Source organism: Siniperca chuatsi, linkage group LG12 (assembly GCF_020085105.1).
Source record: "Siniperca chuatsi isolate FFG_IHB_CAS linkage group LG12, ASM2008510v1, whole genome shotgun sequence".
In the NCBI taxonomy this organism is placed as follows: Eukaryota; Metazoa; Chordata; class Actinopteri; order Centrarchiformes; family Sinipercidae; genus Siniperca; species Siniperca chuatsi.
In genome coordinates, this window is record NC_058053.1 from 13,328,373 (window position 1) to 13,341,926 (window position 13,554).

Here is a 13,554-nt window from a genome sequence, read left to right on the forward strand (position 1 = left end):
TAGGTTCTGGTTCTGGTTTGACTTGTCTGCAGGGTAAAATAGGTTAACAGTCTGCGTTTACATGATAAAAGTGAAGGCAAATGAAGCGGTTTGAAGAAGCGCAGAAATGATCTCATATAGCCTACACATTAAAATAATCTAAAGTTGGACATCACGTTTTTAATCGTTTGACTGTTGGTCAACAAGGAAAGTCTGTCCAGAAAGACAACCTTAAAACTTTTATTTGCATCCACTTTCGCACCAGCAAAGAACATCCAGACGATGAGACTGAATTATTAGATCCGATGTTCTTTTTGAAATTGTTCGCTCAAAAATGTTACTTTATTTGGGATTCAAATGAAAAATGAAGACTCCTATTTAATCCGTTGTAGCCTTTTCCTTTGTCAAATACAAACATTAGAAAATGAAAAGATGAGCGTCTTTTTTAACAACTCAAATATAAGAAATATTGACACTTTAAGGTGTTCCCCAACTTTGACGTGTTTTAAAATGCAATTTTGATGACTGAAATATTCGCTCAGTATAGGCTTAAATAAAACGATTAAAATGGTCAAATAATAAATATGCGCAACTTATTTTTGAGTAAACAAAATAGAGAAATAGAGAATTTAATCTTAAAATAAAACATGAGTAGGCCTGCCTGTTATTTGCGACATATCCATAGTTTTTTAAAGTTAATAACTTACTTCATGAACTAAATAAGTCTACACAATTTCACATTTAAGATACTAAAAGAAAAACCTAATTATTATTACTAAAATGTTTTGCGCAAATAGGCCCGTGAGCGCTGATCACAATACTTCAGGAAATGAGAATAAAAAGTTTTAACTCGAAAATAATATTTTCTCTCTCGTCCTAAAGTAACCCACTCCGATCAGAGAGGTCTGAATTTAAAGAATAAATTAATTTCAGAGAAATTATTTAGCAAAGGACTGATTTAAAAGTTTTATTTGTAAACATTAAATATTTCTTTCTCTCTAAAGTTTTTGAATTCGGCACCAAATGCGTTACAGAAGTTGTAAGTACATCATGATGTCAGAGATGTGGGCCTATATCACACACTCATGAACCTCTTGATATAAGATGGAGCTTTCCATTTCCAAACGTGTTAAATCATAGCTACCTAGACGTTTATAAGACATAAAACATAGACAACGTGCTCAGCATGAACTTGGATGGTTTGAAATCGTTTAAATTGCACCATGCTTAGTGTAGCTCTTGGCAATAGAAATAATAAATATATAGAAACGTTTATATTCAACAGCAACAATACTTACAGCACATACAAACAAGGAATGTCTGACAGTTTTACAAACACCATGGGTCCTTCATTTTCTATACAGATGAGATATTTTTCCACATATGCGTCATACATAAAAGGAGTGCCATAACTACGAATCTGTATCAAATCTAGCAGACTACATAGTGTCCGGTATATATTATATATAGACATCACCTCAGCAAGTGCCTATAAAAGAAAAATGAAGAAAAGAAAACTAGAACATGCGTTGTCTTTTCTGGATACTTTTGGGATCCTGTCAGAAACACATAGGCACGAGTCAGAAAAGAAAAGAAAATTAAATCTTTTCATTATAACAAACTTTGTACACATGTTATAAACCGATGCATTGGAGGCATCACATAATCTATCATAATATACAGTGTGTGTGTGTGTGTGTGCGCGTGTGTGTTCATATATATAAATGGAATATATTACATCTGAGTATGCTGAATCAGTAGAGCCGATGTTAAATAAACAGTAAGTGATTGCAAGACCGGATTAACTTTGTTGACAATTTGCCCACTGTAGAGAAATTCCCCGTGATGATTCACTCGTTTGGCACTCAAGAAAACAATTTCAAGGAATTAAAAAGGCCCTACACAGCAATCAAACTTTCAGCCTCTGCCTCCTGTTATTCTTTTTTTCATGAATCCTTACTAATAATAGGGTACTGTTGTTCTATTAGCCTACGGAGCTTGCAAATATTCAGAAATAATAATGTTAAAAATCTGTAAAGTCTGACTCAAACAGTCTTTTGGAAGTTCTTTGAGGTCTCTCCATCGAGTCAGGCTCAGAAAGGTAGGGTGTCGAGGAAAAGTTTGTCAATTATTGCTGGCGGAGGGACTAGATCTTCTAGTTTTAGGTAAAAGATACGCTGCAGACCTTGGGTACATAGTGTGCGCAGTTCAGGGAGCTTTCCCAAGAGTTTTGACAAGTAGTTCGGACGATTCAATCCACCGCCATTGAATGTCACTTGATCTTTGAGGCAGTTGACTATCTTGTTTTGGAGATCCTCGACTCGTTTGGGTTCCTTAAGCCCGTGTCGCTCTGAAATGTAGAATAAATGACACAGATGAATTATTTCCGATGCATTCACTTTCTGTGTTGTGCGTGCATTGTCCATAGGAGCAGCCGCCTTTACGCACCTGTTACCATGGCCAGAGCTGCGATGCAGGAGAAAGCTGAGATGTCTACGTTCATGCTCTGCAAGTTGGAAGAAAACTCCACGATAGCGTCCACCCACTCTCCAAATCCACGGACGCACTGTAGCCTGTGCAACACCACTCCATTACAAAAAATAAGTTTGCCTTCCACTGGGTTGGATCTGCAATTAATAAGAAAATACCATTAATTACGCTTGGCAATAAATGGGAATTTAAGAGCCGTCTTATTATTGGGCAGATAATAAAAACCCAAAGCAATGAAGCTTGAAGGAGGAGCTGATGATTATCTAAAGTCTGGATTGTTTTGTTTAATAATTACGCAGCTTACCTGTATGCCAGCCGCAGGACAAAAAGTTCAAGGAAGGCGGATTCAAAGAGGAGATCTTGATCTTGCTTCGGTAGATCGGAAAAGCCAGGGATCTTCTCCGCCCAGCCCCGGATGATCTCCATGGAGCCCGTCAGGAGATCATAGAACTGCTGGATGTGCTGAGTGTTGTCTCCAGTCATTTGGTAGTCAGGGTTAGCCTGGAACTGGAATTTAATTTAAACAGCGCCTTAATGAGGTCCTTTAAAATATATAATCCGTGAAATTGCAAATGCCCATTTCCAAGAGGGAGAGGGTGCTTTTTTACTATTAAATTCATGTCTTCTTTTTATTAAGTTCTCTATTTGAACGCAATTTACCTAGGAAAAAATATGCCACATTAAAAGCCTGACAAAGTTGAGAATTCAGCGATGTAGCCTATTACAGAAAACTTTCAAGGCAGTAAATTGTTACCTAAAAGCAGGACTAAATTAAAAAGGCCGTCAATCTTGTTCCTTCTGTTCCCAGATTAATAGTTGTTAACTTTTTTCTTTTTAAGTGTTGTGTGTATGTGTGTGTGTGTGTGTGTTTTATTTGTGGGATTGTGGTATTTGACTTACTCTGGAGTAGTCCAAAGCAGACATGGAGGGGTTGGAGTCAACATGGGCCCGAACAAGTGCGCTTATGAGGCTCACCGGCGGCGAGGGTGGGGAGGGCTCCTGGGGACTTTTGGGTTTGGATGGTAGGCGTCCTCTCCGACCTTTCAGATTATCCGTTCGGACAACTGCAGTGGAAGAAATATGTGACATATAAGCCATTAATACGCACTCCTGTTGTTGTACGTAAAAACTTAAATATGGTTTAAATAACAATCTAACACTCTTTTACGCACATGTCTTCCCAGTGTATCATGGGGGAAATATAAACTACTGGTCTAAAATAATTGAATGCATGGCCTAAACATACCTTCTCTCACCATTCCGACGACAATGCACTTCTGGAAACGGCAGAACTGGCAACGATTTCTTCGGCGTTTGTCAACAGGACAGTTTTTATTTGCTAAACACACGTATTTTGCATTTTTCTGGACGGTTCGCTGGAAAGAAAGAAAAACATAATGTCACTCTGCAGGCCTATTTTCAAGGCTATATAACTTGTAGAACACGGACTGTGGATTGCTGCACAAGTGACACCAACATAATAAAAAAAAAAGAAAAGATGAAAACGATATAATATCTGTCTCATCTCCTGTTTGGGACTGCGCTGTATGAACCAACAAGAGGGAATAGACTGCAAGCAAATACACATCCGAGGTCTTTCATATTTTACTTATTCCTTTGAGATCAACTATGTGTGGATAGATATGATTGTCATATAAAGTTATTTTACGCACGCACGTTCGTTAGGGTGTTACTTGGTAATATGTAGTGTAGCCCGCATTGAAAATGTCATTATTTTACATGTTTAGGCTGTGTTATTATTTTTTTTAAGAAATTGGGCAGATTTGAACTCACGGACGCCGTGAAAAATAAGAAACGCACCGCATATCTTTCATGTAATAACAGTAACACTGATTGATGGTTGCTGTCATGGCAGCCCACCTTGAAAAATCCTTTGCAGCCTTCACAGGTTCTCACTCCATAATGCTGGCAGGCTGCGTTGTCCCCACACACCGCACACAGACCCTCGTTTGACGGCGATCCTCGGGACGGGGGCGATGGCACTTGGCTGTCCACCAGCTGGTGCCCGTGGCCGAGCTGCAGGGAGTGAGGAAAGGCCAGACCAGCCTGTTTCCGTATGGCGCTGGGCACCGCAAAGCTCTGGCCGTCCAGGCCGCGGTGCAAGCCCGGGTTGTCGTGGTTCATGGACACGTGCAGCGGCCCGTCGAACCGCATCTGACAGCTGGAAACAGGGGTACCGGGCGGAGACTGCTTGAAGGAGAAGAGCGAAAGCCTTGACACCGGGTTCTTGCGCTGGTCCATCATATGAGACGTGGCCGCAACATAGTTCTGGTGGAAACTGTGGAGGGAGCCAGGGTCCTCCCACATGTGATTAGGCTGAACCTGGAAGTTTGGTGTACTCGGGGCATGAGGCGAGGAGGGTTTGAAGTACATAGGCCCAGAGTGAGCCATCATTTCTTCCGACTGAGGTGGCAGGTGGTTCTGCTGATGGTAGTTGTGCATCTGGACGTCCTCCACCTTGATAGAGGACTGCTCTCCAGAGTGGGGCATTTGATACAGACAGGGCGGTTTAACGTCGTAATTGGTGGTATAGTTGTCCATGAATGTACTGAAACTTGGGAGAGAAGTAGTAGCTGTGATCTCAGTGTTGGTCAAGTCCATGCTAAACTTAACAAACTCAGGTGTTAAGAAGTCGCAGCTGTATTCTCCTGCGGTGTGGTAGCTGTAGCTCTGGGAAGCAGGACTAGCTCCTTGAGGTGATGATCCATACTGAGCCTGAACGCAGGGCATGGCTGAAAACCAAACGGGTAAAAATACATAAGAATTTCTCAAATAAATGCTCAAACTGTGAAAAACGTTTAGTCTATTTAATCTAATTTTACTCTAAACAAAAACAATATTAACAGTGCTTTACATTAATACGTAATTTCAGAACAAAATAAAATGAAACAATAATACATGTGTGTATTTTATTCGTAAATAATTTTCCATATCGTACCTCAAGTCTTCTGACAGTTTTTCGGTGACACTTGAAATGGGTAATGTCAGGAGTTTGGGTGTCAGGATTCAAGTAAGCGTCTCTGTTCTGGATCTTCCCCTAATAAAACACACCACACCTTTGACATTTACTAGATTATAAAATAAAACAATATCTAAAAATGGACACGAGATCCCAGATAAAGACAGATTTAACCTACTCAAAATTGTGCACAAACTGTTACCGATTTCTAATTACGCACAGCGTTTTGGAAAATGTCCTAAAAATGTTGAATGGTTACCGACAAAATACGTGCATATAGACTTTAAACAGCATAAGTCGTCTTTTTCTTTAGTTATTATGAAGTGTGGGGTTGTTCGTGATGAACAGACCAACTTCTCGCACTTGACACTGGTGACAACTTGTCTAGAAAGCAGAAAGCAAAAAATCCTAATGAAATATCAGTAACACCCACAGATCCGAACAATCTGAGGCAGACTCAGTTTTGTATAATGGCAGTTAAACAGTGAAAACAGACTAAAAGAAAAAATGATTTAAATGGCTCCGAGAAAGCGGTGCAAGTAAAGCGCAGACAGATTATGTTGCAAAGAAAGAGATGAGTGAATCTTACCTCATTCACATCAGGATTGTGGCTTTCAATCCATGCGATAAGCATGCAGGGGGTATTCATCAATTTCTGTAAAAGCTCCAAATCATGAGCGTCGCTACCCAACAATGCCAGGCAGGAAAACCGTGTGACTCCTCGCACTGACAGCGACTGACAGCGACACGAGCTTCGACTACCCAGTCTTGCCAATGTGGCTTTGTTTATGTGAGCTCTGGATACCGTGGCCCACGTGTTTCACAGCGCGACGTCATCGGCGTCGACACCGACATGCACCAATCCGCTGGGGGACTTTCTCAAGCCCCAATTTTTCTGGTGAGTATGTTTGTCTTGTGGTATGTGTTCTATGTTGCTTCCCACATGGACATTAGCAGAGACGTAGTGGAGGGTAAACCCTTCTATGCTCAGTTCAGACATCTTTGTGTTTGCAGAGGACTTCAGTCGCGCTTGTTTTGGGCTGACATTAATCCGTGTGCTATGATTTCATTGTTTTTTTTATCACAGGTCTGCAAAGTAAATGAGACAGGTTATGATGAGCTGGTAGTTTCTGCACATATAATTAATTTTTGTTAGTAGTGATGTAGGCTATACTAGCTTTCTTCAGGTCATGGTGTAATCACCTTTGTTTTCTCCACCACATCAACACACAGGACTATTATTGTTTGTAACCAGAGATGATTAATTTAATATCACGCGTGATACAATAATGGTAACCTTCCAGCAGCAGGCCGACACGTAACCCAGGTGGGGTTTTTTTTTTTAATAATCAGGTAGCACACAGCTCACAGGTAGAAACATCCCCACTGACTTGCATTGAGTTTATGTATTGCCTCATAGCTATTTCAGTGTAGAATTGTGTTGCAAATTGAGATGAGTGTACATTGGCACATCTAGGCACAGTTATGTCACAATGAGGCTGATACGCCAGACTCTCTACACTTGTATGAAATAGGCCTAATGAAGCGGTGGGTCAATATTATTCTTCGTTATCTTCTGACAGGATTTCTGTATTTCAATTGTGTTCCAAATTTAGACCTCAGCTGGGGTGGGGTTTGCGGGGTGGGCTGCCTATTCATAGAGCTGGTACAGTGTATGTGAGCTGCTGGAGGAGGAAGGGGGATAATTAGTGGGCCTGTAGCCAGTTGTCATGGGGGAACCAATTTAGTCCCCAGAGAGGGAAACGTGATAGGAGCGGGCAGAATGGGGAGTGACGCAGAAAACGCTCAAGTTGACGCAGTCGCCAAAATAATCTTTTGGCCTTATTGTTCTGGAGCGATGGAATAACTGATCTCAGTGTAATCTTACACCAACACCTTGTGGCCAATCAAGTTGCCCTAAATTTTTCTTGATGCATTCTGGCCTGGGCAGAGGTGAGGAGGGAGCGTGCATATAAAGCTGCAACAAGACGTGTAGAGATGAATGCCCACATGCATGTAACAGCAGCCAGCATCACATAGCACGCAGCATCATGTGTTATTTCTAGTGGAATGATGCTTTATTATAGGAGCCACACAACATCCACCAGTCTCTGAGCAGTTTTTTCTGCCCTGTACTCAATGCACACAAGGACATAGTGTGCAAGGGGGGGAGAAAACTGTATATCATGGTTACACTCACCTCTAGAGGACACTATTGTTCACCAGCCATACATCAACCAGCTCCTGTTTCATACAATTAACCTTTTAATTATCCTAACCCCATTAATGCTGTGTGGTCATGCCCAGTCGTTTTTAGGTGGGCTGTATGGCAGGATTTGTAAATTACAAATTCCCCACACTGCACTGTGAATATTCAGAAGCTAAATAGTGTAGTAAAAGTTCTGGTGCTTTTTGAGAAGTTGTAATTATCTTGACCTCCTCCTTGCCTTCCCGGTAGCTTCTAATTAGACCACCTTTCCCTTGCATCTTTTACAGGAGACTTCTAGTTTGTCCACACTTGCACACTGTGCGCTGAAATCTACTGACCACCACACATGTATTTACATATGTGATGGACCTCTGCATAACGCATTCAAATGATTTTGTTTCAAAAACATCCATGACATGATGTTTTCATGACACCCATGATGCTGCATGGTCACACTGTGTTTCTGTTATCCATTTACCATTTAGAATTTGGAATGAAAACACAATTAGCAGTTTAATTGGCCATTTTACTGAAGAATAATTAACTTCCCATTTATATGCGCAATTAATTGACAGAAAGTGAGGAGTGAGTTCACAGAAGTTATTTCCTGATATTATATTTTTAACTTTGTTTGAAGAAATGTCTACTGACATTACCAATTTTAGTGTGTGGGGGTGTGTGACCGTGCGTGCTTATATACTGTAGCTGTGTGTGTGTGAGAGAGAGAGAGAGAGAGAGAGATGCATTTTTTCATTGGCTTATAGATGTTCACAGCTCTCAGTTATTAATTTCTCTTCAGGTACAATCAGGAAATCTGCAGGAAATGCACTTTATTAGCATCAGGAGTCAAATTCTGGGGAAACCTGAGTCAAATTCCTTGTATGTGTACACATATCTGGCCAGTAAAGCTGATTCTGATTCTGGATATGCACTTTATTAGTGTCATCTCAAGGTCACATGATGCTTATGGATCCTGGTTACAGTCAGACCAGCGGCTGTCCGCTGCCTGAAGGGGAGATGGTTTTCTCATGCAGTTTGTAAAACTGGATCCTGGGTGGGAGTAACACTTATGTATATTTGTCCAAGTTACTTCCAAGTCCAGACGTTTTGGGGTTTTTTTGTCACTGCAACACAGTGCGGGTCCAGCTTACATCAGCATTTTACTCACTAGCCTCCAGTTTGCAAGTGGTCCTCATATATATTCTGGGCCACCATCAGCATCACATTTTGGCCCAGATGAAATGGTCCATTTTATTTTTCTGTTTCATCTGGATACTAAGGGATCTGACCATGATGTGAATTATAAGATTATTATCTGAGTATCTCCGTCACACAGACCAGCGCCTGCCCAAGAGCTGCAGCCTTTTCAGATGTGGCACAGCTTCATGTAGCTCACCTAACTTATTAAAGTTTGACATGGTTGTATTTTAGTTTGAATGGGTATAATACACTCTCATTGTTGTGGTGAGTTTAGTGGAGCATGGATGTGGTCATTTCCAGTGATAAAAAAGTATTCAGATACTTGAGTAAAGTTAGTTATACCACAATGAAAAATACTAAAACTACCAGTACTGCATTTTATTAAAGGTGTTCAATGATTGAGGCATTTACATGAAGAGGTGGAACAAAGTACACAAGTACCGTATTCAAATAACATTTTGAGGTACTTTTACTTAGCTTGAGTATTTCAATTTTCTGCTACTTTACACTTCCACTCCACTTCATTTCAGATGGAAATGTTATATTTTTTACTCCACTTCATTTATTTGACAGCTATAGGTACTAGTTACATTTCAGATTAAGATTTTACATACAAATCACGATCAGCTCATAAAATATGATGGTTTGTTACAGATTTAACAACCAAACAGTAAATAAAGTTTCTAAAATTAGCTGAACAGCTGCAATATCAAAATACTGCTTACATGTTCGTGCATCACTAACAATAATACAATAATATTGAATAATATCAAACTTGTACTTGTACTTTTGGCATTTCTTCATATAGATCACTTCATAACATGTTTTGCATGCCATCTCTTACCTGAGAAGTAACTTGTAGAGTAAGAAGAGCAGTATTTCTCTCTGAGTGTAGAGGAGCAGATGTATAAAGCTGTTGAAAATGGAAATATTCTGTGAAGAGAAAACTGAGGAAATGTGTTTTACTAATGGGCTTTCCACTTCTTTTAATTTCTTAATCATTGATTGAATCAACTTACTGATTTACATTAGTTAGCCCCAAAACTGGATAAAAACTAGGAGGGAAATGTTCCACTCTCCTTAAATTGAAGCCTAGGTAGTTTGCAAAATTTGCTGGTCCCTCACACAAACCTCATTTCGTTTCTAAGCACCAGCAGGTATCAAACTTTCTGAGAATTGAACAGCCCGACCCTGAAGGCATCCCTTTGCTCAGTGTCTTCTTTCCATTTCTAGATTCCCACTTTACAAGCTTAAATGTCTACTTAATATGCTTTAATGCCTGCTCTTTAGAGCCAGGGAGCACTTCATCACTTTTATACACCTTTATATAACACACTGTTAACTAGCAATGCCTTATGGAACAGCTTGTCTTGCAGCTGGAAGGCGCCTCCATGGCATGATGGAGGTACCTGTTCACCATTCACAATGAGACAGTAAAATGGGAATAGAGGCCTCTGCATACTGCTGCTGTCTATATCAGTCAACGATGAATATTCATGAATCACAGTGTCATGACATGCTCTGTAATTGGCAGCAACATTAGTAATGACACTGCTGGTATCAAGTCCCTGCATATTCATGTAGTGGGGCAATATTTCCTCGTGGTGCTGTTTTTTCTCTCCTTCTGAAAGTGAAAATGTATTCTGAAGCTGCAGGTGTCCCTGGTGCCACAATCAATTGCTGGCTGGATTGTGCCCCAGTGAAAATCAGACAAACCATTAGTTTCTTTGTCAATCTCTTTGATTAATAATATATCTGAATTATAAAAGGTTGAGAGGACTCTAAATAGTGTAAAGTGAATCTCTTTGTAATGGTTATGAATGCAGGCCTTAAGGACATATACCATGTCATTGCCACTGGCTATTGGGCATTAAAAAGATCACTGGTAAAATGTATTGATGACTTTTGCCTAAAAGTAACACACAAAATTATTGAATTATTTTAGTTACGCGAGGACTGTGCTTTTGCACTCTAATGATGCTGCATACAGTTTATCTCTTACCCAAGTTGTTTGAGGTGAGTAGATTTAGCAGCTTGCACAGCCTGCTCATAGAGGTTATACACTTATAGTGGGCACACTGTGGCAGATTTCTTTTTGTACTGGAATTTGCTGCGACTCCATTTCGGCCCCACTAAAGTGTCCTAGAATGGATAATGAGGGAATTGGATAAAGCTTTGCCTAAGCTGCCAGGCTTTCTCCTCTAAGCAGCTGGATGGGATGGGATTTCTCTCCTCGTGGCTTCAGTTTAGTGCAGTGTACCATTCAAACTGTGGTGTAAGGAGGCAGACCTGGTTCTAGACCAGTTAAAGGGACAGTGTTAGATGGTAACAGTCCTAGTAAAAGTCCTTCCTGCATTCAAAAAGTAAAAGTACAAAAATATCACAAGCAAAATGTAGAAGTAGTATAGTGTTGAAGTATCAAAGTAAAAGTACTCATTCTGCAGTAAAATGTCCCTTGTAACTGATGTATATGACATTATTAGGTTGCTAATACGTCTGTATGTGTAAGTAGTATTTTACTGTTGTAGCTGGTTGAGGTGGAGCTGGTTTTAACTACTTTATATGCAGTGAGGTAGTTTAGCTCAGTGGTTCCTAACCTAGGGGTTGGACCCCTCCAAAGGGTCACATGATAAATCTGAGGGGTCATGAGATGATTAATGGAAACGGGAAAGAAGAAAATACAAAGTTCTGAAATGCAAATCTGATTTAATCTTGCATTGTATTTTATCATCTTATCATATGATGTTTTATGTAAAATTGTAATCTGCAAAGTAACTAGTAACTATAGCTGTAAAATAACTGTTGTGGAGTAAAAAGTACAACATTTCGGAGTTGTAGTGGAGTATAAGTATAAAGTGGCATAAAATCGAAATACTTAAGTAAAGTACAAACCGTAAATGTGTTCTTAAGTACAGTACTTGAGTTAATGTACTTAGTTACTTTCCACCACTGCATGTCTCCTTGATAAAGGCCTGCAAACTTTGGCAAAACTAAGAAAAGATAAGATCCATAAATTCTGAATGCATCTTAACAGCCACACTAGGCTTGTTGTATGCAGTTTGTTTCAGCAATGGATTACTTGAACTGCAGTTTTTGCTGTTCTTTTTCCTCTTTTTTTCCTGTTGCTCACCAACTGAGCTACATCTCCACATTGCAGGAGGAGGCATGGCATTCCACACGGTAGTAATGGGAACTTCTGTCACTGCTAGAGGAGGCTTGTTTGCGTTTTATAGTCTTACTCAGCTGTCAGAATACAAGACAAAACAGGTGAGATTCTCTCAAGTGTTGCAGAGCAATGCTCAGTGTGCTGTGTTGTTAACAAAGTCTCATTAATATAATGAGGAGGCCTCAGATTACGTTTGTTGAAAAGTGGGCTGATATTAGATATAGATGATACTTGTAACAAAGTTTCATTCTATGTATCACAGATCATAAATGGGATAAATAATAAGGAGCTACTCAGGAACTAATTTTAGTTTATTTGCATCCTGTTCACTATTGTCTCTCCTTTCTAACAGATGGTAGATTGTATGGTGCCTCTGTAATGTGTATATGACTAACAGTTGCAGTGAACTTGAGAATGGCTGTCATCTGTCTCTTTCCATTTTTGCTTATTTTAGATAATCCTGTGCCATCATCTTCTTTACTAAGTACATGTCTTGCAATTAGTCAAGTTTGCTTGTTAACATGTCTCATTGCAGCCCGTCTGCGTGCCACATGCAGATTTTGTGATTAATCTAGAAAGACAATATTTTGAAATGTTATTGGGAGTGGAATATAAATAAGCATGTGATGTATTGTTTTTTATCGCTTGATGGTGTCTGACAGCTTTGTCACAGAAAATGCATGGCTTCATTTTTCCTAAATCCATCATGAGGAATATAAAGACATATGCATAATAATGAAACACATTTATTAATGTGTACTGTCCCCTGGAGTCACATGACAATGAAATGGATGACTGGTTTTCTTTTGCATGGATGCTATAGGCCTTTGTATCGCATGTAGAGGCAGCTGAACAGGTAAAAACATACGGGTACACATACATACAGGTAGTACGTGTACATGGATGAGCTCCCATCCAGAGATCTCAGATAGTGGCCTTACAAAGGTCTCATGGGAGTTTGATGGGTTCATCAGTGGAGGAGGAGCCACTGACTCAGGTTAGATGCACTTAGTTGTAAGTTGCTTTTGTGTTCTGGTTTGGAAAAAAAAAAGAGCTGGAGTTCTGTATTGCTCATCCAGACAGCAGGCTATTTAGTTTGAGTCCACCAGTTGTTTCTGGGACCTTAACTGTTCAGTACAACTTCATACTTTTACTAACAGAGACAAGAAAGGCTCTCTCTTTTTGATTTACACTGTAGATTTTGCCAGCCTATATAGAGATTGTGAATGTATATAGAAGCAAACATGTTTCTCCAACCCCTTAAAGGATAAGTCTGGTGATATTATATATTTGTCTTATTATCAACAATTCCCATGAAAAGTCGAGACGAGACTAATTGATCTCACTGTGTAGCCAAATCCTGATTAAAGCCAAATCCTGTGCCATAGACTTCCATTGTTCCAAATTAAAAACACATCAGTGAGCCACAACGTTACACTGGGTGACATGTTCCTTTACACCATCCTTCTGCTGTTAACACTCATCACCCAAATGTGTATTAGTCCACAACTGAAAATAGTCCCCAACAAA

General features: G+C 39.8%; 2 protein-coding genes across 2 annotated transcripts in view; one reads left to right on the top strand and one right to left on the bottom strand.

The window, feature by feature from the left end:
- Window positions 1–932: 932 nt before the first annotated feature.
- Window positions 933–6,220, bottom strand: nr4a2a (nuclear receptor subfamily 4, group A, member 2a). The gene is made up of 8 exons (XM_044217558.1): window positions 6,039–6,220; window positions 5,429–5,527; window positions 4,351–5,222; window positions 3,716–3,845; window positions 3,370–3,533; window positions 2,774–2,976; window positions 2,428–2,606; window positions 933–2,329 (listed from the first exon to the last, which is right to left on the bottom strand). The coding sequence occupies exons 3-8, from the start codon at window positions 5,218–5,220 to the stop codon at window positions 2,073–2,075; spliced, it is 1,803 nt and encodes a 600-aa protein (XP_044073493.1). The 5' UTR covers window positions 5,221–5,222; window positions 5,429–5,527; window positions 6,039–6,220; the 3' UTR covers window positions 933–2,072.
- Window positions 6,221–6,319: 99 nt separating this feature from the next.
- Window positions 6,320–13,554, top strand: part of LOC122885856 (glycerol-3-phosphate dehydrogenase, mitochondrial-like) — a 59,886-nt gene continuing 52,651 nt past the window's right edge. The window contains exon 1 of the mRNA XM_044217560.1: window positions 6,320–6,347. The gene's annotated coding sequence lies outside the window, so the exon portion shown is untranslated. The remainder of the gene's footprint in view (window positions 6,348–13,554) is intronic.